The 27,183-nt window shown below is 44.8% G+C and overlaps 1 protein-coding gene across 3 annotated transcripts; it reads left to right on the forward strand.

The window, feature by feature from the left end:
- The first annotated feature begins 9,454 nt into the window (after positions 1-9,454).
- Positions 9,455-20,479, forward strand: ZNF17 (zinc finger protein 17). Of its 3 annotated transcripts, none has more exons than XM_063802299.1 (4): positions 9,455-9,979; positions 12,164-12,204; positions 16,475-16,601; positions 18,190-20,479. In XM_063802299.1, the coding sequence occupies exons 2-4, from the start codon at positions 12,184-12,186 to the stop codon at positions 20,034-20,036; spliced, it is 1,995 nt and encodes a 664-aa protein (XP_063658369.1). In that variant the 5' UTR covers positions 9,455-9,979; positions 12,164-12,183; the 3' UTR covers positions 20,037-20,479. The 3 variants fall into 3 exon arrangements, with proteins under 3 accessions (XP_063658369.1, XP_003316754.1, XP_063658370.1); XM_063802300.1 differs by having other exon boundaries at positions 9,726-10,053; XM_003316706.7 differs by lacking the exon at positions 12,164-12,204.
- The last annotated feature ends 6,704 nt before the right edge of the window (positions 20,480-27,183 follow it).

The following is a 27,183-nucleotide window of genomic DNA, read 5'->3' on the forward strand; positions in this document are numbered from 1 at the left end:
CATTGTATTAGAAGTTATAAATAACCTAGTGATAATCTATATAGGAAGATGTGTGTAGGTTATATGCAAACACTATGCCTTTTTATGTGAGGGACTTCTTGAGCATCAGATGATTTTGGTATCCACAAGGGTTCCTGGAATCAGTCCCCTACAGACACCAAGGGATGACTGTAGTGCATTTTATCTATTTTTACTTCTGTTACCTGGGCTTTTGATGTTATATATAAAAAAAAATTAGTATCAAATCCAATGCCAAGCATTTTCCCTATGCTTTATTCTAAGAATTTTATATTTGTAGGTCTTACATCTAGGTCTTTTTTTTTCTTTTGGAGACAGAGTCTTGCTCTGTCACCCAGCCTGGAGTGCAGTAGTGGAATCTCAGCTCACTACAACCTCCGCCTCCTGGGTTCGAGCCATCACCCCACCTCAGCCTCCCAAGTAGCTTGGATTACAAGTGTACACCACCACACCTGGCAAATTTTTGTATTTTTAGTAGAGATGGGGTTTTGCCATGTTAGCCAGGCTGGTCTTAAACTTCTGGCCTTAAGTGATCCCCCTGCCTCGGCCTCCCAAATTGCTGAGATTACAGGCAGGAGTTGTAATGCACTGTGCCTGGCTACATTTAGATCTTTAATCTACTTGGGGTTCATTTTTGCGTATGGTTTAAAGCAAAAGTCCACTTTATGTGGCTATCCAGTTTTCCAAGCACCATTTTTTGAAAAGAGCATCTTTCCTCTGTTGAGTAGTCTTGGCACACTTGTCAAAATCATTTGTCCATATATGCCATGGTTTATATGTGGATTCTCTGTTTTATTGGTCATGTCTGTCTTTATGTCAGTACCACACATTTTAGATGTGTGTGTGTGAGACTCAGTGTTGAGGACAAGGCTAGTGGGCTTTCACACTCCAGACTGCTGTATTCCAGCCCAAATTATTCAAATTAGCCAATCCATGGGGAACATGGAAAACATAGCTAATGCAATCCCCTTGCCTTACCTAAGTTGTCCCCTGCAGCCTCAGGTTGCTGTTACTCTGTCTCAGATGCAACCCTCTGTGGGACCCTACCCAAGTTCTCTCATTCTTAGCTATAGGTAATAAATAGTTCTGATTTTGTGTATCCAAGTGACATTGGGTTGTTTCTTGCTATCAGAAGAACCCAGAAAAGTATTATGAATCTAGTGAATGTTGGAAAATCTTTAGCCATTAGCATAACCTCATTCCGTGCCAGCATGTTCACCCTAGAGAAAAGTAGAAGTGAAGGCAATGTCATCTTTCCTTGTTAACATGATAACTCGGTAGAGCAATGCTTTGGAGATTAGCTTTTTAGGGAGAGAGCCAGCAGTTGAGCCTCCTGCATCTAAACATCCACACTAGGGATATTGTCTGTACTGCCAGATATATGGGAAGATTTTGTGAACTGTGTTGCAGTTTTCAACTTGACTGGGGCCTTTCCCAGAGTTATGCCCCTGCCAGTGCCTATTTAAAAATGTCACCTCTTTTCTACCAACTGGCAAAGAGCCATGGTGTGTAGCATTTTAGTCACATTAAAATGCAGTTATGGCAGCATGCTGTGTTCTCTATCTGAAGAATTCACTAGTCACTTGAACACTTTGGAGTCCTCACCCCCCCCCCCCCATGATTGATTAGGGCATAGACATCAGCCTTGGACAGAAGACATGGACTGGCTTTGGCAGGCAAATTGCAGAAATTTCCTTTCTCCAGGGGAAAGTATTGGTTATCTCATTGATAGTGGTAGGAGGCAGATAAATTGCTAGGCAGACTATGGACGGGTCCCTGGTGAAACCCAAACTTCAAGCCAATGACAGTTTAAAGCCTGAAAATTGAGCTGCCAGTTCCAAGTAGAGTCCATGACTGGAGTGAGAACTTCCTCGATGCCTTTTAGCCAATCAAATGGTGCTTTTTCCAGGCCCACCCATGGACCAATCAGTATGCAGTCCCCATTCTGAGCCCATAAAAACCCTGGGCCCAGCTACACATTGGGCTACCCACTTTCAGGTCCCCTCTTGTTGAGAGCTTTTCTGCCACTCAATAAAGTTCCCTGCCTTGCTCACTCTCTGGTGTCCACATAACATCATTCTTCTTGGTCATGGGACAAGAACTCGGAAACTGCCAAATGGCGGGTGTGAAAGGAGCTGTAACACTGTAGCCCTCCTGCCTTCCACCAGCCCCAGGCAGCCACCCCATGTGACAGGAAGCAGCGGCAGCAGGGCCAGGCCAGCCCATGAGCCATGGGCTGGAGCAGGGTGGCAGAACCAAACAAGCTGTGACACACCCCCATTAACTGAAGTGTGTGGATGGTGGGAACAGACAAGCTGTAACACAAATGAGCTGTAATGCTTCCTTGGGGCTCAGACCTTGGGATTCCCTGAGCAAAAGCTGTAACACCCCTTGGGGCTCTGTGGTTGCTGGCGTCTCTGAGTTTTTGGGCGCTGCCATGTCCCCCTTGTCCAGATACCAGCTTCCAAGGCAGAAGCCAGTCGCAGCATGCCTGGACCAGCTGTAGGCCAAGCACAGAGCCATGGTGGGCACAGGATCTGGCTGGTAGCATGAGCCAAGCACAGCCTGTCGGACTGAGTTAGTGGAGTGAGTCCAGCCGGCCAAATGATGTCTGGGCAGAAGTGCTTCAGCCATGGAGGTTTCTGGCTGGTGAAGTGGCACTGAAAGTATCTTGTGTCATCATGACACTTCGGATGGAATTTTCCAACCTGCCAGTCGCCCACACTGTGAACTCCTTCTCACCCCTAATGCACACACATACCCTGGTTGGTTTTGTGATAATAAAGGTCACATTGTTTAAGCTACCTTAACTCTTGGAAATCTAGTCACCGTATGCAGTGGGTTTTGAACAGAATTGGTCTCTGCTAGAATAAAAGCATGAATGGTTTTTTGTGGGACCTTTACTTTGTGAGCTCCAGAGGGAGTAGTAGGAAGCAAAAGATCAGCTCGTATGCAGATTTGGGCCAATTTGCATTGCCATGAGAAGCCTCCTGGGAAAGTCTGAAGGACTTCTGCACAAAATTTCAAGCCCTGAGTACAAAGATTATTTGTATTCAGAAGAGTACAATTTGAGGAGAAAACAGTTGCCTTGATGTTTAAGGCATTGGGCAACAGTATGCATTAGGTATCCCTACCCATATTTCCCATATTTCCCCTGCATTGATGAGGGATAGCTGTTTCTTGTGACCTGCTGGAAGCTATGGGTCCTGAAGTAAAACACTATCTAGGTATATGTTCCTGGCTGTTGACCTTTAGGGCCAGATGGAAGCCATATTCTTTTTTTTTTTTTTTTTTTTTTTTTCTTGAGACGTAGTCTTGCTCTGTTGCCCAGGCTGGAGTGCAGTGGGATGATCTCAGCTCACTGCAACCTTGCTTCCTGGATTCAAACAATTCTCCTGCCTCAGCCTTCCGAGTAGCTGGGACTATAGGTGCACGCCACCACACCCGACTAATTTTTGTATTTTTATTAGAGATGGGGTTTCACCATATTATATTGGCCAGGCTAGTCTCAAACTCCTGACCTCGTGATCCACCCACCTCAGCCTCCCAAAGTGCCAGGATTACAGGCAGCCACTGCACCTGGCCAGAAGCCATATTCTATAATAAATAGTGGTTGGATTAATAGGACATGGGAGGGACTGCAGTAGAGTGGATAAGTCCCCTCTAAAGGAGCACTCACAAACGTCCCAGTAGCTATGGCTGTGTGGGGTGGGGTATTACAGGAATTCCAAAGACGTAAGGAGCTGTGTACCTCCTGTAGCCAAGGTCAATGTCAGAGCAACTAAATCAATGATTTTATGAATTCCTGTAGCCTCCCTGGACTATAAATTTCAAACCATAGTTGCATCATCTACATAGTGATGGGCCTTGAGCCTTCCCTAAAGATAAAAAGCCTACATAGCCCATGCTGCCCCATCACCTGTGTGTCGGAACATCTTCCTTATTTCAAGCTATATGAGTGCTTTTTTATTCTGTTGAAGTGTGTCATGTCATGCCTGGTGAATTAATAAATCTGTCCTCTGCAACTGACAGGGTTCTTCCACTGTGAAACAAGAGGGTTGTGTATAGGTTGCATTTAACTAACAGAGTTAATTAAACCTTTTTACTTTAAAAATTACTCAGTCTTGGGCCAGGCGCGGTGGCTCACGCCTGTAATCCCAGCACTTTGGGAGGCCGAGGCAGGTGGATCACGATGTCAGGAGATCGAGACCATCCTGGCTAACACAGTGAAACCCTGTCTCTACTAAAAATACAAAAATTAGCTGGGTGTGGTGGCAGGCACCTGTAATCCCAGCTACTCGGGAGGCTGAGGCAGGAGAATCACTTGAGCCCAGGAGTTGGAGATTGTGGCGAGCCGAGATTGCGCCATTGCACTACAACCTGGGCAACAAGAGTGAAACTCCATCTTTTTCTTTTTTTTTGACACAGAGTCTTGCACTGTCACCCAGGCTGGAGTGCAGTGGTGTGATCTCAGCTCACTGCAAGCTCTGCCTCCCAGGTTCACACCATTCTCCTGCCTCAGCCTCCCGAGTAGCTGGGACTACAGGTGTCCGCCACGACGCCCAGCTAAGTTTTTGTATTTTTAGTAGAGACGGGGTTTCACCGTGTTAACCAGGATGGTCTCGATCTCCTGACCTCATGATCCGCCCGTCTCGGCCTCCCAAAGTGCTGGGATTACAGGCATGAACCACTGTGCCCGGCCACTCCATCTTAAACAAATTTAAAAAACAGTTTATCTCTCTATTTTTGAATTTACTGTTGTTTGTGGGGGTTTTGAAGATGTATCAATGATTTTGGTTGAGTAGGGCACTTTAGCTTTACTTCTGAGTGCATGCAGCAATAAAGTTTTTTTTTTTTATGATTTCCTTGGCTTTAAACAGTTCAAGTGGTTTTCTCAAGTGTGCTAGGGTGCACACTGTTAGTTATTAGTGGAGGTTTTGGTAAAGTTGTGCTGGGAACAGAATGCCAGATGAGCTTATCTTCAGGCTTCAGCAGTACTGGTGGTGAGCTATGTATGTTTATCCTTGTACTTTGTGGTGCTGAATGTTAGTACCTGTGTTGGCAGTTCTAGGCAGGCCGATTCTTGGGCCTCTGGTTGGCCTTCTTAGATGCTGGTTGTGATAGCAGTGTACCAAGCATGTGAGTGCACTCTTGAGCCCCTGGGCTGCTGGTGTGGCATCCATGATGGTGGTGGCAGTGGTGCGAAACTCTTCTGGGTCGCACTCGCTGTGCTCATTAGCGGTGGTTGCAGTGGGCTCTGTGGGCCAGCCACTAGACCAGCAGATGGCGCTTGTAGGCAGGAGATGGCTGAAGTGGGCGCAGTAGCGTATTTAGGCCTAACCTCAGCGCCCTAGGAGGAGTGCTCAGGTGTTTCACTTGGTGGACTAGGTTGTGCAATCTCTGGGGGATTTTAAAAGTTTATTTTGCAATTGAGAATGAGATGTTTAGAATTTTTGTCTCCTACTGATTAAAGGTAGAGTATGGGGAAAAAAACAAGCAAAACTAGGAGTTTAAAGAAAAGGAGAGAGAAGAAAAAGAAATGAAGATACAATAATACAGAAAGAACAGAGGGAAAAACTTTATTTATATTTAATACCTATGATGTGACATGCCCGGAGTTAGGAGCATTCATAAGCACCATCTCATATTATCCTCCAACTAAGCTACTCATGTCAGAAAAAATTAAAATTAACAAAGGTCAACAGGGAGTAAGAAATAGAAAATGGAAAGGAAACAATTTTGGAGTGAGACCTACAAAATGATCTCAGAATTTACCCTCTGATAAGTCTTTCTTTGATCCCAGAGTGCACAAAATGTTACATGAAAAAACAAATTAATATAATTACATCTAAATTTCAAGCTTTCTATTTCATAAAGATTATGAGTCAAAATTGAGTGAGTTCAGGGACTCAGAGAAGACATTTAAAATATCTAAATGTGCCCAGTTTTACGGTTTTAGGCATGCGAGTTTTAGATTTTTTTGCTTTTTTCTTGAGACAGGGTCTCTTTCACCTAGGATGGAGTGCAGTGGCGTGATCTTCACTCACAGTAGCCTCCACCTCTCAGGTTCAAGCAATCCTCCCACTTCAGCCTCCCCAGTAGCTGGGACTACAAGTGTGCACTACCATGCTTGGCTAGTTTTTAACTTTTTGGTAGAGACGGGGATTTCACTATACTGCCCAGGCTGATCTCAAACTCCTAGACTCAAGTGATCCTCCCACCTCCACCTTTCAAAGTACTGGGATTACAGGCATGAGCCACTGTGCCCAGCCAAAGTTTCAGATTCTTCTTAAAGGAATAAAGTCAGAGATCTTAGAAATGAACTAAAGCACGAGCATACATTAAACAAGAGAGAAAAATCAGATGGTTATCAAGAATATGAATGGATATTCAATCTCGTTGGTGTCAGAGAAATGCAAATTAGATATTATTGCATGTTACTTTAAGTTCTATAAATTACTATACTATGGAAAGAAATATGGGGTGATGTAGCTGCAATCATGTATATTTCATGGAAGAGTCAAAGACTGTAGCAGTTTCATAAAGCAATCTGCACAGGTACTGTAAAAAAAATGATTTTCTAGAATATCATGTGACACAGAAAGCCTGTTTCTGGTATATCTCTCAGTCAAGCCCATAAATTCTTATGTGAGAGAAGTTTTCTCACAATACTGTTCAAGGCAGCAGGGACATGGAGACAATATGTTGTAGCATTAAGTGTAAGAGGAGGACCAAAGACATCTATGAGTGAAGTAGAAGACTGAATGTCCACACTAAAGTACAACAGGGCAGTTACTAGCATTTAAGTAGACTTTGACACAGGAGTATATATACATATTAAACACACATTTTGAGTACCGACAAAGGGAGAAAGAAGTGTATAGTACAGTACAATTAAACTACACAAAAAGTAACAGTGCTCCTCTTTCTAAAACACATGTAAATACAAAAACACAACAGACCTTTAGAATTGTTGTCTACAAGTGGTGGGGTGATGAAGTGTGAGGAACAGGAATGAGTGGAAACACGTCGGAACATTGAACAAGATGAGGTCCTTGTGGGGACATAAGGAGGGAATGCCCACTCACTGTCCAGAGCCTCCTGGGCCATTGTCACCATACAGCCGCTCATTACATGAAAGTGGAATTTCAAAAGGTAGCGACACACCTAATAAAATATGTTAAAAGGGCTAGGCACGGTGGCTCATGCCTGTAATCCCAGCACTTTGGGAGGCCAAGCCGAGTGGATCATGAGGTCAGGAGTTCAAGACCAGCCTGGCCAACGTGGTGAAACCCTGTCTCTACTAAAAATACAAAAATTAGCCAGGTGTGGTGGTGCACACCTGTAGTCCCAGCTACTCGGGAGGCTGAGGCAGGAGAATTGCTTGAACCCAGGAGGCAGAGGTTGCAGTGAGCTGAGATCCTGTGACTGCACTCCAGCCTGGGCAACAGAGCGAGACTCTCTCTCTCTCTCTCCCTCTCTCCATATATATATATATACATACACATACACAAAGATGTGGCCTGTCACCAAGTGTTAGATGGATGTTTGGGCCAGGCGAGGTGGCTCATGCCTGTAATCCCAGCACTTTGGGAGGCTGAGGCGGGTGGATCACCTGAGGCCAGGAGTTCGAGACCAGCCTGGCCAACATGGTGAAACCCCGTCTCTACTAAAAGTACAAAAATCAGCCAGGCGTGGTGGCCATGCCTGTAATCCCAGCTACTCAGGAGGCTGAGGCAGGAGAATCGCCTGAACCTGGGAGGCAGAGGTTGCCATGAGCCGAGATCGTGCCATTGCACTCCAGCCTGGGCGACAGAGGAGAGACTCTATCTCAAAAAAAGAAAAAAAAAGTTTGTTTAGTTTCTCTTGGTAAATATCTAGAAATAGAATTGTAGGATGGTAGGGATGTATTGTTGGTAAATGATTAACATGTTTTTAATTTTCAATTTTTTCAGAGACGGGGATCTCACTATATTTCCCAAACTGGTTTTGAACTTATGAACTCAAGTAATCCTCCCGTCTTAGCTTCCATGTAGCTGGCACTACTGAACAGCTTTAACTCTTCCAGACCTTCAGTTGGGTGGTTTTTTCTTTTCCTTTCGTTTCCTTCTTTCTCTCTCCTTCCTTCCTTCTTTTTGTAATTTGATAAACTAAATTTCAAGACTTTGGCCAAAAACCAGTCTTCTCCTTTACTGAATATCTCAGTGCTCCATTTTATTTTTCCCTCACCAATTCTGCAGGAGAGATCACAAGACTATGTCCATATCTTTATTTGTGGGGGTATGATTTTCAGCTAACATAGCTGCTAAGTGATTTAATTTACAATTATAGTGGTAGAAAAATAGCTCTAACTTCTGAGGTTTTGTAATTTATTGTAAAAAGCTGAATACAGGACATTTAAAGTGACCTGACAAGGTCAATACAGGACTGAGGACTAATTCATTAAATACGTCTTACATGTCTTAGAGGACCACAGACAGCTAGCAACCCTATTCCTAATGTGTCCCGTGCACTTAGTATTGTACCTGGCATCGAATGAGTGTTCATCAAATATGTTAGAGTAATAAATACGACAGCACAGTTTCCCTATTCAGTTTTACTTTTCTGGTAACTCTTTTAATATATAGTCTTTACCTCTCCCTTCAAGCCGTTAATGCACAATGTTTTCAAGTTTGAAAAAGAATCAGATTTTGGACACCAAACTTGAGTGTGTCCAAGGTTCCAGGACAACCTTAGCTTTTTTCCTCCTATCACAAATATGTTTCTCTATAACTATTTTTGCCACTTTCTTTGGATATCTACATAATCATCATTAATAGTTTCAGTAATAGCCATTTCACAAGAGTTATTCAGAGACAATTTCAACTCTCTGTGCAGACACTGTTGATACAATTTCAGGCGAAATGATAAATCACTTTCCACTAATGAGATGAGATCATGCATTCCCAAACCTTTATCTCAGGAGTAAGATGCTTTCTTTGCACAAGGGCTTTGACTGGTGGAAGGCCACACTATTCTGGCAGATAATGGTAGATAAGTCGCTTTTCCTTTTCAGTTAGGTTTCAGTCTCTTAAAATAAGTGGAAAATATCTCAGATATAAAGTAATAAGTATCATGTGAATAAAGTGTTGCTGGGTAGGCTGAAAGACAATAACTGATTATTCAAAAAGGAAAGATATTACTCCTCAAACTCCCCATCATGCCATGTCTGGGTCTTTTCAATGCGCCCAGCAGAGCACATTGAAGATCATAAAACAGTCTCCAGAGCTTCGTTCTGTGTGTATTTGGCAAGCACAAAAGAGCTGACCGCTGTGCGTGGAAGACCAGTTCTTTATGGTTGGCCATGTTCCTTCGGATGTTCGTCCTTTGGGAACTTGCTGTGCTTTACAGAATCTGAAAGGACAGGTCTCTGAAACATTTCTCTGACTTGTTCTAGACTGCCTTCCGGGAAAATCTGGATGCTTGCCGTTTAAAAGCCAATGAAGCCCCTCCACGTCCTTGGAGCCCCGCAACTGCATTTCTCAACGCCTCAGGAGGATCCTCCTGGCTTTCATCCTGAACGCGAGTTACTTAAGTTCATAAGCGGGGCAGGCAGCGGCCCGGGAACTACATTACCCAAAAGACACAGCGGCGGACACAAGCAGCGAGTGTAGCCAATGAAGGCCTAGCAGAGCGGCGTCTACGTGGGTTCGCAATGCGTGTGGGCGGGACTTCCTGCAACGCCCATGGGGTTGTCAATATGGCTGCGTTGGGATCTGTTCGCCTTCAGACTGAGTCGAGACTGAGGTGAAAAAGCGGAAAAACGCGAGAAAAGGTTTCCCCGTTGTACAGAGGCTAGAGTGAGGCTCGGCTGAATCGGTTGCAGGCGTTGGTGCCTCTGTCAGCGTCCAGGTCACTGCCGCTCCCGCCCCGCTCTTCCCTGGCTGTGCTGGCGGAGGCTGCGCCGATGAACCTGACTGAGGTGGGTGCCGCGTCCCAGGGCGCCCCGCCCGACCCCTCCTCCGAGTGCCGAAGCCCCGAGGAGGGGCCCTGCAGGTCAGGCCCCTGTGTCCCAAAGAGAGGGGCGTTCTTGTGTGGGGTACCGGTGTCCGCGGTGCTGTGAGGCGGGGGAGCTCCTGTCAGGGACCTGCACGTGCGAGGCTTAGAGGCGCTGCAGAGCGGGCGGCGCTGGGGAGCCCGAGCGTCTTTGTCTCCACGGAGCTGAGGGTGAGGCGGAGTCTCGCCTGGGAGGGCAGCGGAGCCGCTGAAAGCCGTAGAAGGCTGTGCAGGAAGGGTTATGCCCAGAGGTAGACGTTTAAAGTTGGGAAAAACAGGATGTTAAACCAGGACAAGGGGACCGCTCAGGAGACCCCTTGAGTTATGGTAGGGATGGGCCAGAGGGGTTGCAGTAGAGGGGAAGTGTGATGAGATTCTGGATGGATCTCAGAGATAGAGTCGACAGGATTTCCTGCTGCATCAAATGTAGCAGTGAGGGTAGTGAAGGGTCTATTCCATGGATTTTGTTTTGGCCTGAAAATCTGAAAGAATGGAGTTGGAGAAGTCAGCTTAGGGAGCAGGTTTCAGAGAGGATTATGAGTTGCATTTTGGAGGGCTGAGATTTGGAGGGCAGATCATGGGTGGGTCCATAAGCCTGACGCTACCTTCAGAAAGGCGCAGACCTGTCATAGGAGGGATTCTGGCTCATATCTGCAAAAACGGAGTTCTGAATGGATTAAGGAACTGGCCTAGGCTGGAGACTGAGGTGTGAGGTGGTTTAGATTTCTGCACCTGCAGACCCAGCAGCCCCCCAGGCCCACTCTGTGGAACAATAGGAAGGTCATCCAGACTAGTGGGGACATTGGTTCCAGACGGGGGTAGGGCTTTCTCACATCTAGTCAAGGGCCTCCAGCAAGCTTCCAGCAACTGAATTTGTAGCAGGCAGGCCTGGTTGCTGATGGGACCAGTAACTGACCTGCTTGCTTATCCCCTCCCTGCAACTTATTTATTTATGAATGTGTAAAACATTTTTTTTTTTGAGACAGAGTCTCGCTCCATCGCCCAGGTTGGAGTGCAGTGGCGCGATCTCGGCTCACTGCAAGCTCCGCCTCCCGGGTTCAAGCAATTCTCCTGCCTCAGCCTCCCGAGTAGCTGGGACTACAAGTGCCCGCCACCACGCCCGGCTAATTGTTTGTATTTTTAGTAGAGACAGAGACCGTGTTAGCTAGTATGGTCTCTATCTCCTGACCTCATGATCTGCCCGCCTCAGCCTCCCAAAGTACTGGGATTACAGGCATGAGCCACCGCGCCCGGCCGAATGTATAAAACATTTATTTAACCACTAATGAACCAGTATCCTTCTAAATATGTACACATAGGTCGGCAGTTAGAAATGAATGTAACCAATAGTTAAATTTATTCACTTAATAATTGTTGAATGTTAATTTTTCTTTTTTCTTTTTTTTTTTTTGAGACGGAGTCTCGCTCTGTCGCCAGGCTGGAGTGCAGTGGTGCGGTCTCGGCTCACTGCAACCTCTGCCTCCCGGGTTCAAGCGATTCTCCTACCTCAGCCTCCCGAGTAGCTGGGATTACAGACATGCGCCACCATGCCCATCTAATTTTTGTATTTTTGATAGAGAGAGGGTTTCACCATGGTTGGCCAGGATGGTCTTGATCTCTGCACCTCGTGATCCACCCACCTCGGCCTCCCAAAGTGCTGGGATTAGAGGCTTGAGCCACCGTGCCCGGCTGAATGTTAATTTTTCTATTTGCTTGCAATGGAAAGTTTTATGTATCACATTTCCTTAACACTGTAAGAAGTGGGAAAAATACACACCCAAAATTTCAAAACCCTTCCATGTCATTTGTACCGAAAACATGTAAAAAATATTTAATCCAGTAGAAAGAAATTGCTGATACATAGTGTGTACTACTTATATTTGATGCCCATATAAGCCCTATTAGTTGGCAATCCTTTTAATCTCTATTTTACACCTAAGGGCACCGAGACTTAAGGAAGTTCAGTCCTCATCAAGACACTGAACCCTGAGGACTTACTGTGTAGCCTCAGATAACTTTGCTCTAGTTGCAGGGCCAGAGGTGGTTGTACAGTCAGCCTGTAGGATGCTGCAATGCTGTCTTAATCCTCATGGCCTGCCTCTTCCCACAGGGTTCATAGCAGTGGCAGCAATGCTTATGGATGCTGGACAGGTGAGTGGAGAGTGTTTCCAGCTTTCACCCATCCCAGATGGTTTCAGCATGCTGATATAGGGAATGGTGTTATCCTGAGACTGTTCACCTTTTCTTCTCTCTCCCTTGGGTCCAAGGAGAGCCTGTAGTTCCACCAGACCTGGGTTCCAAACTCAGTGCCTGGTTATATAGAGTGGTTCTAGTTCTCACAACTGATGGTTTGAGATTTGGCAGGGCATCTCAAACACAGGATCTAGAATGTTCAAATGCTTGGTGGTGAGACTTAGATGGGATGCTTAGAGAACTGTAGCTTAATGTTCTAGCTGGCAAGGATAAGGAGCACAGCAGCAGGACAGGAGGTCGGGGCATGCAGGGATCAGGCATGGAATGGCAGCCTGAGGTTGTCTAGGTTTTTGTTTTTGTTTTGTTTTGTTTTTGAGACAGAATCTCGCTCTGTCTCCAGGCTGGAGTGCAGTGGCGCGATCTCAGCTCACTACAACCTCCGCCTTCCTGGTTCAAGCAATTCTCCTGCCCCAGCCTCCCGAGTAGCTGGGATTATAGGCACCCGCCACCATGCCCGGCTAATTTTTGTATTTTTTAGTAGAGATGGGGTTTCACCACGTTGGCCAGGATGTTCTCAATCTCTTGACCTCGTGATCTGCCTGCCTCGGCCCTCCCAAAGTGCTGGGATTACAGGCTTGAGCCACCACACCTGGCCTTGTTTTTTTTTTTTTTTTCCCAGACAGAGGCTAACTCTGTCGCCCAGGCGGGAGTGCATTGATGTGATCTCGGATCATTGCGACCTCTGTCTCCCAGGTTCAAGCAATTCTCCTGCCTCAGCCTTCCAAGTAACTGGGATTACAGGCATGAACCAACACACCCAGCTAATTTTTGTATTTTTAGTAGAGACAGGATTTCACCATGTTGGCCAGGCTGGTCTCGAACTCCTGGCCTCAAGCGATCTGCCTGCCTCAGCTTCCCAAAGTGCTGGGATTACAGGTGTGAGCCACCGTGCCCGGTGGTTCTAGGTCTTTAATCTGAGGGGGGTAGTACCTAGGGAAGGTTTGAGAAAGAAGAAAGAGGTGATTTGACCTAGATTCTTTTTTTTTTTTTTTTTGAGACGGAGTCTCGCTCTGTCGCCCAGGCCGGAGTGCAGTGGCGTGAACTCAGCTCACTGCAAGCTTCGCCTCCTGGGTTCACGCCATTCTCCTGCCTCAGCCTCCCAAGTAGCTGGGATTACAGGCACCTGCCATCATGCCCGGCTAACTTTTTTTTGTATTTTTTAGTAGAGCCAGGGTTTCACCGTGTTAGGATGGTCTCGATCTCCTGACCTCATGATCTGCCCGCCTCAGCCTCCCAAAGTGCTGGAATTACAGGCCTGAGCCACTGCACCCAGCCAGATTTGACCTAGATTCTAAGAGGCTTCCTCTGCCTGCAGAATGGAGGACAGAGTGAGAGTTAGGGAAGAACCAAGGATACCTGGGTGATAATTCCTGCCACAGTCCAGTGGAGGTTGGTGGTGGCTGGACACGAGTGGCGGCTGTGGAGGTGGGAGGGGTGGGTGGCTTCTGTAGGTTTTGATCTAGAGCTGCTCACATTTTTTGATGCACAGAGCGAGGAAGCTTGGGAGGTAGGATGCAAGAGGGAGTCAGGAATGGCCCCATTGTTTTGGCCTTGTTGAGAAGGTTGGATGTTCCGGCAACTAAGATGTGGTAAATTTTGTAGTAGGGGGAGTTTAATAGAGCATATGAAGAACCAGGTTTGGGCTAAGTCAAAAATGTTCCAGAGACTCGAGTAGAGGTGCCAGACTGGCAGTTGAACACACAGGAATGGAGTTCATTGGAGGTGTTCAGGATGGAGACATCTACTATATGATAGCCAGCGTGTACACCATGGTAAATCTGTGGGTCAGATTTAGGAATAGACATCTTTAGATTCTGGAGGCAATGCTGTTAGGGAGAAGGAAGGGGAAGGAAGGGGCTGAGGACTGGATCTTTCTGTTGGGCACCTGGATGGGGTTGCTGGGCATCACAAAGACAGATGAGGGAGTGGATGGACTGAGGATATGTGTGTGTGTATTTGTGTGTTTATGTTGGAGATGGCCTTTGGAAAATAAGAAAGGCTTTTGAGGGGGAGAGTGCACATAAAAGTTGGATGGTGAGGCATCTCCACAAAAGAGGTGAGATGGTAGTGAGGTCTGGGAGGGGCTTAGTACCCTATTATGGACTCAACAGGGTTTTGTGGCAAGTATTGGTTGTACCTGGGTAGTTTCACGCGAACTCTGAGACTATTTTGGCAGAAGATGGGATCAGCTAGAAGCATTGCTAGTCCTGGGGTGGGGATGGTGTTGGGGAGGTCAGTGTATCTGGGCTTTGGATTAGAGTTGGGGGATAGAGAAAGTCGTGACTGCTTATGGGACAACATATACATGTAGAAGGGGGAGACAGCCAAGATCTGGAACTCAAAGGAGGTGTGCAAGAATATGTGGGTTTGGAAAGCTGAGGTCAAAGAAGGAAACAGGATTGGGTTGGGAGACCTTCCAAGCAATGTTTCCTAAACATTGCATTCTGGTCATTCTAGGGGCAAATACGATTCTGGTTGCATTTGTCATGCACTGCAGGATTTCATGTGCAGAGTGGCATGGTAGCACGCCATGGAAATACTCCCAGTTGGGCTGTGGTGGTTGTTAGTGTTGCCAAGAGTGGAGGTGTTGGATACATGAGGGAGGTGCCATCCAAAGCCTGAGTGGAGGAGCGTGAATAGATGGTTCCACCTCTGGCACTGGGCACTTAAGGGAGGAGGGTGAGTCCAAGTTTGGTTATCTGAGAGGCAAGATCTGGGTGACTCTAGGGAAACTGAGTGACGAAAGGTAGGCCCCCATGTGCCAGGTGTTTTTTTGTTTTGTTTTGTTTTTTGAGATGGAGTCTAGCTCTGTTGCCCAGGATGGAGTGCAGTGGCGCGATCTCGGCTCACTGCAACCTCTGCCTCCCAGGTTCAAGCAGTACTCTGCCTCAGCCTCCCGAGTAGCTGGGATTACAGGTGCCTGCCACCATGTCCGGCTAATTTTTGTATTTTTAGTAGAGATGGGGTTTTACTATCTTGGCCAGGCTGGTCTTGAACTCCTAACCTTGTGATCTACCTGCCTCAGCCTCCCAAAGTGCTGGGATTACAGGCATGAGCCACCATGCCCGGCCATGTGCCAGGTTTTGATGGCGCTTTTCAGTCTCTTCCCCCACCCATCTTTGTTCTATACTGGAGTCAGTGATCAGTGGCAATGAGGGGAGAGCAGGTGCAGGTGCCACGAAGACCTAGTGTCTCTTCCTCCTTCAGAAGTGGGTGGAGGCTAGCAGGGTGTGGATGTGTGTGGGTGTGGTGAGGAGCACTGAAGGTCCTGGAGAGGGAAGTGTATCAGTGATTGTACCCACAGGATTTCAATCTGTGAACAAGAGTGAGTGATTACAGAAAAGCCAATGACATTGAAATAATTTTTTTTTCAGTTGGTGAGAAATCATACCTGGATGAAATGATTTTTATTCCTTTCATTTCCTGAGTGCAGGGAGCATGCCACATCACATAAAGCCACAGAGGAAATAGTGGATTTGGTCAGGTGGCAGATGCACAGTTGAAGGGAGAGCATATATCAGTGGCTTTATTGGGGTTTTGGCTGGAAAGGCATGCAGGGGAGAGTGAAGAGCTTAAGACTGGGTAGTTTGCATGATTTTGGCAGCCTTGGGATATAGGGACTATCCCTCCTTTTGTGGTACAAGCCTTGTGTTGATTTAGGGCAGGAGAAAGAATCATGTGTGATTGTTAGATAGGAGGCAGTTCAGTCTATGGGATCTGGATTATAAGAGAAATGTTAAAATGCTGGTTGTTATTTTGGTCCTCTAATTCTTAGATTTCAAGTAGATAAATACAGATCTAAGGAAACAGAATAAGAAGTTGCTCGTGGGCCGGGCGTGGTGGCTCATGCCTGTAATCCCAGCAATTTGGGAGGCCAAGGCAGGCAGTTCACGAGGTCAGGAGTTCTAGACCAGCCTGAACAACATGGTGAAACCCCGTCTCTACTAAAAATAAAAAAATTAGCCAGTCATGGTGGCACGCGCCTGTAATCCCAGCTACTCAGGAGGCTGAGGCAGGAGAATCACTTGAACCCGGGAGGCGGAGCTTGCAGTGAGCCGAGATCACACCACTGCACTCCAGCCTGGCAACAGAGCGAGACTCCATCTCAAAAAAAGAAAAAAAAGAAAAAAAAAGTTGCTCACAGACTAAACTGTTATAATTTTGGCAGGATTATATGGTTTTTGAGGACGTGGCCATACATTTCTCCCAGGAGGAGTGGGGAATTCTTAATGACGTTCAAAGACACCTGCACAGCGATGTGATGCTGGAGAACTTTGCACTTTTGTCCTCAGTAGGTAAGGCCCTGACACCTACGTCAGTGTCTTGTGCTAGGCAATGTTTTTTCACTTTTTTCCTTGGCAGCTCCGTCTCACACCAGGTCATGGATGCTGCATCCTCTCCTGGTTTCCTGGCATATGTGTTGTGGCAGCTACAGCTGGGCTGTGTGATCTGTATCAATTTTCCTTAAGAAGCTTAGCTCTCGTCACTCTGAAGCCTTATAAGGCTCAAAAGTCAGAAGTCCTCAGGTTTCTCAAGAATATCCTACTGACCTTGCCTGTCCCTGGTTAGTTTACTCTGTCCAAATGCATGACACTTTTCTCTGTGCAAGGTTTTCTCCATTCTTCTTGCTGACATAGGGATACCCTGTGTCAGGAATTTCAGGGACCTACCTCGTCACTGCTTGTGAGGACTGTGGGCTTATTTCTGCAGGACTTTCCACTAGAAGTTCTGGTAACTTTAGAATGCAGCATGTCCTGGGTTTATTGCTCTGTGTACATGCTGTTGACACCCTCCCTTTCCTTGTCTTTCCCCTAGCTTGGCTAACGCCATACCTAGATAATTGCTCACCTTGAGCAAGGTAGAGGTCCCTGGGTGCCTGACAGAGTGGACATTACTCCATTGAAGGCAAGAGATGCTCAAAAGGACTTGGCCCTGGTGGATGGGAGCTCAGAAGGGGTGTGATGACAGGGCTGGGTTCACATCACACTGGGAATCAATCCAGTTTGATGCCCCTGCCAGTGGCCACACTGCATGTCTTTCTTTTCTTCCCTATTGTGATCTCTCTTTTGACTTTCATCTCCTGGCTCCCACCTCTGACCCTACCTCTCTGGCCTCCACCTCTCACCTGTTCCCGTTTTTTGTTTTTTTTTTTTTTTTGAGATGGAGTATCACTCTTGTTGCAATGGTGCGCGCGATCTTGACTCACTGCAGCCTCCGCTTCCCGGGTTCAAGCGATTCTTCTGCCTCAGCATCCCAAATAACTGGGATTACAGGCATGCGCCACCACACCTGGCTAATTTTGTATTTTTAGTAGAGACGGTGTTTCTCCATGTTGGTCAGGCTGGTCTCGAACCCCCGACCTCAGCTGATCCGCCTGCCTTGGCCTCCCAAAGTTCTGGGATTATAGGTGTGAGCCACTGCACCTAGCCACCTGTTCCTTTTACTGCTCCCTTTGTAGTGCCCTCAACATATGACCTGTACTTAAGGTGTTGTGAGGTCTGGATGTATATACTTCAGCAGTCCCTGAACACCAGCTCTACTGTCACATCAGATCTCTCTGGGTCTGGACACAGTCTTCTACACATTGTTCACCAGAAGCTATGGCCTGTTGAAAGCCATTCACTGAGGAGTAACTTGGGGACTCCACTTCTGTGCTCTGCACTGTACCACTCCCTATGTTGTTCCCCATCATCAGGACTCTTTCGTTATGGGTTTCTGTCAGTCCCGGTTCTGCCCAGTAGGCTTTCCTCTCACTGGCTTTAGTGTCCCATGCCTGTCACCAATCCCATGGTCTTATTTGTGAGTTGGTCTGACAGACATTTGTTATGGGGCTGCCTCTTCCCTCCAAAGTCAACATGCACTTCATGAGCATTTCTGTTTTAGGTTGTTGGCATGGAGCCAAGGATGAGGAGGCACCTTCCAAGCAATGTGTTTCTGTAGGAGTGTCAGAGGTCACAACTTTAAAGCCAGCTTTGTCCACCCAGAAGGCCCAGCCCTGTGAGACATGTAGCTCACTTCTGAAGGACATTCTACACCTGGCTGAGCATGACGGAACACACCCCAAGCGTACAGCCGAGCTTTACCTGCACCAAAAGGAGCATCTTAGAGAGAAGCTCACCAGAAGTGATGAAGGGAGGCCTTCGTTTGTGAATGACAGTGTTCACCTGGCAAAGAGGAACCTCACATGCATGCAGGGTGGCAAGGATTTTACTGGTGATTCAGATCTTCAACAACAGGCTCTTCACAGTGGGTGGAAGCCACACAGGGACACTCATGGTGTGGAGGCCTTTCAAATTGGACAGAATGATTACAGCTGCAGCCAATGTGGGAAAGACTTTTGCCACCAACATAGACTGTTTGAGCACCAGAAAATCCACACAGAGGAAAGGCCTTATGAGTGCAGTGAATGTGGCAAATTGTTTAGGTACAACTCCGACCTTAATAAACATCAGCGAAATCATACTGGAGAAAGGCCTTATAAGTGTAGTGAATGTGGAAAAGCCTTCAGCCTCAAATACAATGTTGTTCAACACCAGAAAATTCACACTGGAGAAAGGCCTTATGAGTGCAGTGAATGTGGGAAAGCTTTCCTTAGAAAGTCTCACCTACTTCAGCACCAGAGGATTCACACCAGGCCAAGGCCTTATGTGTGTAGTGAATGTGGGAAGGCCTTCCTTACACAGGCTCACCTTGTTGGTCACCAGAAAATTCATACTGGAGAACGGCCTTATGGATGCAATGAATGTGGGAAATACTTTATGTACAGTTCAGCACTCATTAGACATCAGAAAGTTCACACTGGAGAAAGGCCTTTTTGTTGCTGTGAATGTGGGAAATTCTTTATGGACAGCTGCACACTCATTATTCACCAGAGAGTTCATACTGGAGAAAAACCTTATGAATGCAACGAATGTGGGAAGTTCTTTAGATACCGTTCCACACTCATTAGACATCAGAAAGTTCACACTGGAGAAAAGCCTTATGAGTGTAGTGAATGTGGGAAGTTCTTTATGGACACTTCCACACTCATTATTCATCAGAGAGTTCATACTGGAGAAAAGCCTTATGAATGCAGCAAATGTGGGAAATTCTTTAGGTATTGCTTCACACTGAATAGACATCAGAGAGTTCACTCTGGAGAGAGGCCTTATGAATGCAGTGAATGTGGCAAATTCTTTGTGGACAGCTGTACACTGAAGAGTCATCAGAGAGTTCACACTGGAGAAAGACCTTTTGAATGCAGCATTTGTGGAAAATCCTTTAGATGTCGCTCCACACTTGATACACATCAGAGAATTCACACTGGTGAAAGGCCTTATGAGTGTAGTGAATGTGGGAAATTCTTTAGGCACAACTCAAATCATATTAGACATCGGAGAAATCACTTTGGAGAAAGGTCTTTTGAGTGCACTGAGTGTGGGAGAGTTTTTAGCCAAAATTCCCACCTCATTCGGCACCAAAAAGTTCACACTAGGGAAAGAACTTACAAATGCAGCAAATGTGGGAAATTTTTTATGGACAGCTCCACACTCATTAGTCATGAGAGAGTTCATACTGGAGAAAAGCCTTATGAGTGCAGTGAATGTGGGAAAGTCTTTAGATACAACTCCAGCCTCATTAAACATCGGAGAATTCACACTGGAGAGAGACCTTATCAGTGCAGTGAATGTGGAAGAGTCTTTAACCAAAATTCTCATCTCATTCAGCACCAGAAAGTTCACACCAGATAAAGAATGTATATATAAAGCAGATGGGGAAAGGCTTCACACAGAAATCTACTCTGATTTAGCACTGGGACTTACGTTTTAAAAAAAGTACTCTTGTAGAATACAGATAACATAAAATCTAACATCTTAACCATATTAAAGTGTATAGTTCAGTACCGTTAAGTCATTCACATTGTGCAATGAATATCTAGAAGTCTTTTCAACTTATGAAACTAAGTCTAAACCTTTTAAAACCTTATTCCTCACTCCATCCAGCCTCTCGACAAGCACTGCTCTGTATGAATTTTACTAGTCCGGGTACCTCATATAAGAAAACTTAAGTTTTGGTCTTCTTGTGGTTTATTTTGTGGCTTATTTTGCTTAACGTTATATTTTTAAGGTTTCATGTTCTAATCCATTAGAATTTCCATCCTTTTTAAAGGCTGAATAAAATTCTGTTACAGTCATGTGTTGCTTAACAATGGGGAAGTGTCCTGAGAAAAGTGTTATTAGGTGATTTTCTTTCTTTTTTTGGTGGTGGGGGGGTTGTGTGAATGCCTAGGCTGTATGGTATATCCTATAGCACCTTGCTACAAACTTGTATAGCATATTACTGTACTGAATACTGTAGGCTGTTGGAACACATGGTAAGTAATTGTTTTTAAGTATATCTAAACAGAAAAGGTACAGTAAAAATACAGTATAAAAGAAAAAATGATAGACTCACAGAGAACTTACCATGAATGGAGCTTACAGTACTGCAAGTTGCTCTAAGTGATTCAGTGAGTGGTAAGTGAATGTGAAGGCCTAGGTTGTTACTGTGCTGTAGACTTTATAGACATTGTGTACTTAGACGACAATACATTTTTATTTTTATTATTTTTGAGACAGAATCTTGCTCTGTTGCCCAGACTAGAGTGCAGTGGTGCAATCTTGGCTTCCTGCAACCTCCTCCACCTCCTGGTTCAAGCAATTCTGCCTCAGCTTCCCAAGTGTCTGGGATTACAGGCATGCACCACCATGCCCTGCTAATTTTTGTATTTTTAGTAGAGAACGAGGTCTTACCATGTTGGCCAGGCTGGTCTCAAACTCCCGACCTCAAGTGAGCCACTCGCTTTGGCCTCCCAAAGTGCTGGGATTACAGGCATGAGCCACCATGCCCGGCTGGACAAAATTAAATTTATAGAAATTTTTCTTTAATATATTAACCTTAGCTGACCATTTTTTACTTTATAAGCTTGTATTTTTAAAAACTTTTTGACTTTTGTAATAATGTTTTGCTTAAAACATTGTACAACTGTACAAAAATATTTTTTATATCCTAACTTCTTAAATTTTTTTTGTTAAAAACTAAGATACACACATTCGTCTAGGCCGGCACAGGATCAGGATAATGGCATTGTATTCCACCTTCACAACCTGTTCCAGAAGATCTTCTGGGACAGTAACACACATGGAGCTGTCATCTAAAATAACAATGCCTTTTTCTGGAGTACCTCCTGAAGGACCTGCCCGAGGCTGTGTTACAGTTTGTGTGTATATACACCTGTATATTTATAGACATACACACAACTCCATATATACTCTACTGTTGGAGAACACCTAATGATAAAAAGTGTAGTATGCTAAGAACATAAGCTAGTAGCTCGTTTATTAAGTTTTATCTACTGTACATTATTGTATATGTTATACTTCTGTATGACTGGCAGCACAGTAGGTTTGTTTATACCAGCATCACCATGAATATGTGATTAATATATTGCCTTACCGCTGCTATCATGTCATTAGGCAATAAGCATTTTTCAGCTTCATTGTAATTTTATGGAACCACTGTCACGGATGTGGCCCATTGTTGACTGAAAAGTAAGGTGCATGATTATATATGTATGTGCCACTTTTCCTTTCATTAGTGGACGTTTGGGTTGTTTCCACTCAGCTGTTGTTAATAGCAGATGAGCATGAATGTACAAATGTTTCTTTGAGGCTGTGCTTTAAATTCCTTTTGAGGATTTACTCAGAAGTAGAATTGGTGCTTCCTATGTTTTGGTTTTTGTTTTTTGTTTTTTGTTTTGTTTTGTTTTGTTTTTTGAGACGGGAGTCTCGCTCTGTCGCCAGGCTGGAGTACAGTGGCCTGATCTCAGCTCACTGCAGCCTCTGCCTCCTGGGTTCAAGCAGTTCTCCTGCCTCAGCCTCCCAAGTAGCTGGGACTACAAGCATGCACCACCACACCCAGATAATTTTTGTATGTTTAGTTGAGACGGGGTTTCACCGTGTTGGCAAGGATGGTCTCAATCTCGACCTCATGATCCACTCACCCGTCCCCCTATGTTCATTTAAAAAATATTTTTAATTTTTTAAATTTCTGACTCACAATGTTCCCATTCTATGTTAATTCTGTTTTAAAATTTTTGAGGACTCTTTTAATTTAACTTTATTATTAATAAAGTTAATTTATTAATTAAATTATAATTATAATTAATAAAGTTAACTGCATCATTTTTTAATTTAACTATTATTAATTTTTTTTAGTAGCTTTACTGGGTTGAGTTTTTTTTTTTTCTTTAGGGTTATTTGGTTTTGAGATGTAGGAGTTTTTTAGTATATGTGGGGACTTCAGAAAGTTTGTGGAAACATGAAAGTAAAGGATACAAAAACAAGTTTTATTTCTCAACATAAGCTCCATCAAGTTCAAGACAATTTTATAAGTGATGATACCAGGCATTTAGTCCATCCCTAAAGAAGTGAGGTTCCTGGGAATTTAACCTTGTCTATGCAATCTTTTTTAATATTAACTAAAGAAAAATGGGTGCCCTTTAAAGATTTTTTAAAAGTAGGAAACAAGAAGTCAGAAGGAGCCAAATCAGGACTGTAAGGTGGATGCCTTAGGATTATCAGAATTCTTGTAAAGTCGCAGTTATTTGATGAGAGGAATGAGCAGGAGCATTGTAGTGAAGGTCTCCTGGTGAAGCTTTCCCATGGGTTTTCTGCTAAAGCTTTAGCTAAGTTTCTCAAAACACTCTCATAGCGGGCGCCGTGGCTCACGTCTGTAATCCCAGCAATTTGGGAGGCCGAGTTGGGCGGATCATCTGAGCTCAGGAGTTTGAGACCAGCCTGACCAACATGGAGAAACCCCCCTCTCTACTAAAAAATACAAAAATTAGCCTGGCGAGGTGGCGCATGCCTGTAATCCCAGCTACTCAGGAGGCTGAGACAGGAGAATCGCTTGAACCCAGGAGGCGGAGGTGGCAGTGAGCCGAGATCACACCATTGCACTCCAGCCTGGGCAACAAGAGTGAAACTCCATCTCAAATAATAATTAATAATAAAGCCATGTTTCATCTGTACAATTCTTCAAAGAAATGCTTCAGCATCTTGATCCTACTTGTTTAACATTTACATTGAAGGTTCTGCTCTTGTCTGCAGCTGATCTGGATTCAGTGGCTTTGGCACCCATTGAGTGGAAAGTTTGCACAACTTTAATTTTTCAGTCAGAATTGTGTAAGCTGAACCAATTCAGATGTCTGTGGTGTCAGTTACTGTTTCTGCTGTTAATCATCAGTCTTCTTCAATAAGGTCATGAGCAAGATGAATTTCTTCCTCGCAAATTGATATTAATGGTTTGCCATTGTGGGCTGAGTGGTCAACATCATCTCATCTCTTCTTAAAACGTTATCAGGCCGGGCGCGGTGGCTCACGCCTGTAATCCCAGCACTTTGGGAGGCCGAGGCTGGTGGATCATGAGGTCAGGAGATCGAGACTATCCTGGCTAACACAGTGAAACCCCATCTCTACTAAAAATACAAAAAATTAGCCGGGCGTGGTGGCGGGCGCCTGTACTCCCAGCTACTCCGGAGGCTGAGGCAGGAGAATGGCGTGAACCCGGGAGGCGGAGGTTGCAGTGAGTGGAGATCGTGCCACTGCACTCCAGCATGGGCGACAGAGTGAGACTCTGTTTAAAAAAAAAGAAAACAGGTTATCAATTTGTAAACTCTGATTTCTCTGGGTCATTGTGCCCATAAACTTTTCTTTTTCTTTTTTTTGAGACGGAGTCTCACTCTGTCGTCTAGGCTGGAGTGCAGTGGCGCGATCTCAGCTCACTGCAACCTCCGTTTCCTGGGTTCAAGCGATTCTTCTGCTTCAGCCTCCTGTGTAGCTGGGATTACAGGCATGCGCCACCACGCCCGGCTAATTTTTGTATTTTTAGTAGTGATGGGGTTTCACCATGTTGGTCAGAATGGTCTTGAACTCCTGACCTTGTGATCCGCCCAAACTCGGCCTCCCAAAGTGCTGGGATTACAGGCGCGAGCCACCGCACCCGGCTGGTTTTACCATTTTTAGAGCCAAGCTTTACTATATATTTGATATTTGTTCTTTCTTCAACTTTAGCTGAATTCACATTCCTCTGATAGAAGGTGTTTTCAAACTGATGCCGTTCTTAGTGCCTTAAACTAGATCCTGTTCATACTTGTTAGAACAAGTTATTACAAATTTACTTTGGTGTAAAAAATTGAAATCCATACATAATTTTTTTTTTTTTTTTGACAGAGTCTCACTAACGCTAGGTTGGAGTGCAGTGGCATGATCTCGGCTCATTGCAACCTCCGCCTCCTGGGTTCAAGCAATTCTCCTGCCTCAGCCTCTCGAGTAGCTGGGATTACAGGTGCCCACAATCACGCCCAGCTAATTTTTGTATTTTTAGTAGAGATGGGTTTTCACTCTGTTGGCCAGGCTGCTCTCGAACTCCTGACCTCAGGTGATCCACCTGCCTGGGCCTCACAAAGTGCTGTGATTACAGGCTTAAGCCACCACCCCTGGCCAATTTTTTCATAATATACATTTTTTTCTCATTTTTCATGAAACTTTTGAAGACCCCTCATATTCTAAATAGTCCTTCTCAGATATGTGGTTTTCAAATACTTTCTCCCATTGAGTCTTTTTCCTTTTCACTCTGTCCATTATGTCCTTTTTTACACAGGAATTTTGAATTTAAATGGAGTCTAATATATCTGTTTTATAAGTCTTCGATGCATTTGAGTTCATTTTAGCAACTTAATTCTTTTGCATGTGGATATCCAGGTTTTTTTTTTTTTAACATCAAAAGAATAATGTTTTTGCCTAGCATTAAGGCCCTTGGTAGAGGCTTGTCAGTTACAATTTTGGAGCAGTGGATTAAGTCCACACTCCCAACCATTTTCCTTATCAGGCTCTCAAACTCTGGGCCACAATATCTAAGACCCAATCATCCCAGGATCAGGAATCAGATATCTAGGGACAGCTTCTGTGCCCAGGAGCTTGTAAAATTATTCCATTGGTCAATGCACAGGGATCCCTGAAAACCTAGCTAACCCCAATTTACATGGCACACACAAGCTGCCCCCTAAGCTCCAGCTTGCTGTTATCTTGGGTTCCCTCATAACTCTTGCAGCCCTGCCTATGTCCTTAGGTTTCAAGCTGTAAGTAGCAAAGTGGTCTACATTTTATGATTATCATTGTGACATGTCCTGACATCAGAAAAACACCTTTGTATGTTATTACTATACAACCAGCAGAATATTATGAGTGCAGCAAATGTTAGAAAGTATTCAGCCTAACTTCACTGAGCAAGAGTAAGTTCATCCTGGAGAAAGTCCTTAGGAATGCAGGCAATATACTTTTTTTCCTTTGTCAACAGGTCAAAAACAGCAAAGCTCTATCAAGCTTGTCCTACTCACCCTATTTTTTTGTTGCTCTGTTTTGTTTTAGGCTTTTAGCCTGAAGCCATGGTTTTGTTTCTGTCTCTAGTGGTAGGTGGACAAGAGGAATAAGATGAGAAAGGAGCTTTACTGGCCCAGCTAGAAACAAACTAAGAACCCGTGACTGTATTCTTTCCCTTGGACAACCCTGTGTTAGCTTGTTGAGGGAGATCTCAGCCTGAAATTGAATCTCACATCCAAACATCCACGCAAGGGAGATTTGTTGTAATTGTCAGATATCTGGTAAATTTTTGTGAATGATGTTGCACTTTCTGACCTGCCTGGGGCCTTTCCAGAGTTAAGTTGCTGAAAGTGTGCATTACAGAAGACTCCTGCTATTAGCTGGCATGGTGCCACAATGTGCATCACCTTAGTCACCTTAAATTACTTAGAGAGTGATAAGGTCTGGACTTCTGGTTAAATGTTTTTTTAAAATGGGGGGTGGGGGGGTGGTGCATAGATTGCTGTGTTCTCTATCTTTATCTGGAATATTCAGTCATTTGTTCCCTTTGGGGGCCTCATTCCCAGTCCCCTGACTGGTTTGGGTGTGGACATCAACCAGCTTTGGACAGAGAACACACGCCAACTTCAGCTGGCAGCTTGTAGAGATTTCCTTTCTTCAGAGGTATTATTAGTTGTCTGATACTGATAATGTTGATGATAAATTTTCTACCTTCCAAGCTTCCCAACCCAGTCAATTTCCACCTAAGCATTGCTGTTTTCTTCTGATGATAAAGGTCATATTGTTTAAGCTACATTTACTCTTGGGGTTCTCTTCACTGTGTGCTGTGGGTTGAGAACAAAATTAGGCTTTGCCAGAATGAAAAAGTGAATGGTTTTTGGGGCCTTCAACTTTTTGTGCTCTTGAAGAAATAAGAAGACAAAATAGCTTTCAATCCACATCAGGCCCAATTTGCATTGCTTCGGGAGTTCCTGGGAAAGTGATGGACTTCTATCCAAAATTGCGCCGTGAATTTGATTATTGGTAGTTCCACAGTCAGCTTGAGGGTTGTTGGTTTGACAGTTGTCAGAGCATGTTGCAGCTGTATGAGGTGGGTATCTGTACATATGGATGTCCCATATTCTCCAGCATTGCATAGGAATAGCTGGCGTCTAGATCCTGCCTCAGGAGCTATGTGTCCTGAATTTAAAAATCAGGTATGTTATATCCCTGGGGCATGTCAGACATACAACAACAGTGCATTAGTCCATTTTCCATTGCTTACAACAAAATACCTTAAACTGGGTAATTTGTAAAGAAAATAAATTTCTTACTGTTGTTTTGTTGTGCTTTTTTTTTTTTTTTTTTTTTGGTTTACTTTGTTTTTAGAGACAGGATCTCACTCTGTCCCCTAAGCTGGAGTACAGTGGCATGATCATAGCTCACTGCCACCTGGAACCCCTGGGCTCAAGTGATCCTCCTGCCTCAGCCTCTCAAG

The sequence above is a fragment of the Pan troglodytes genome, chromosome 20 (assembly GCF_028858775.2).
Source record: "Pan troglodytes isolate AG18354 chromosome 20, NHGRI_mPanTro3-v2.0_pri, whole genome shotgun sequence".
Lineage (NCBI taxonomy): Eukaryota > Metazoa > Chordata > Mammalia > Primates > Hominidae > Pan > Pan troglodytes.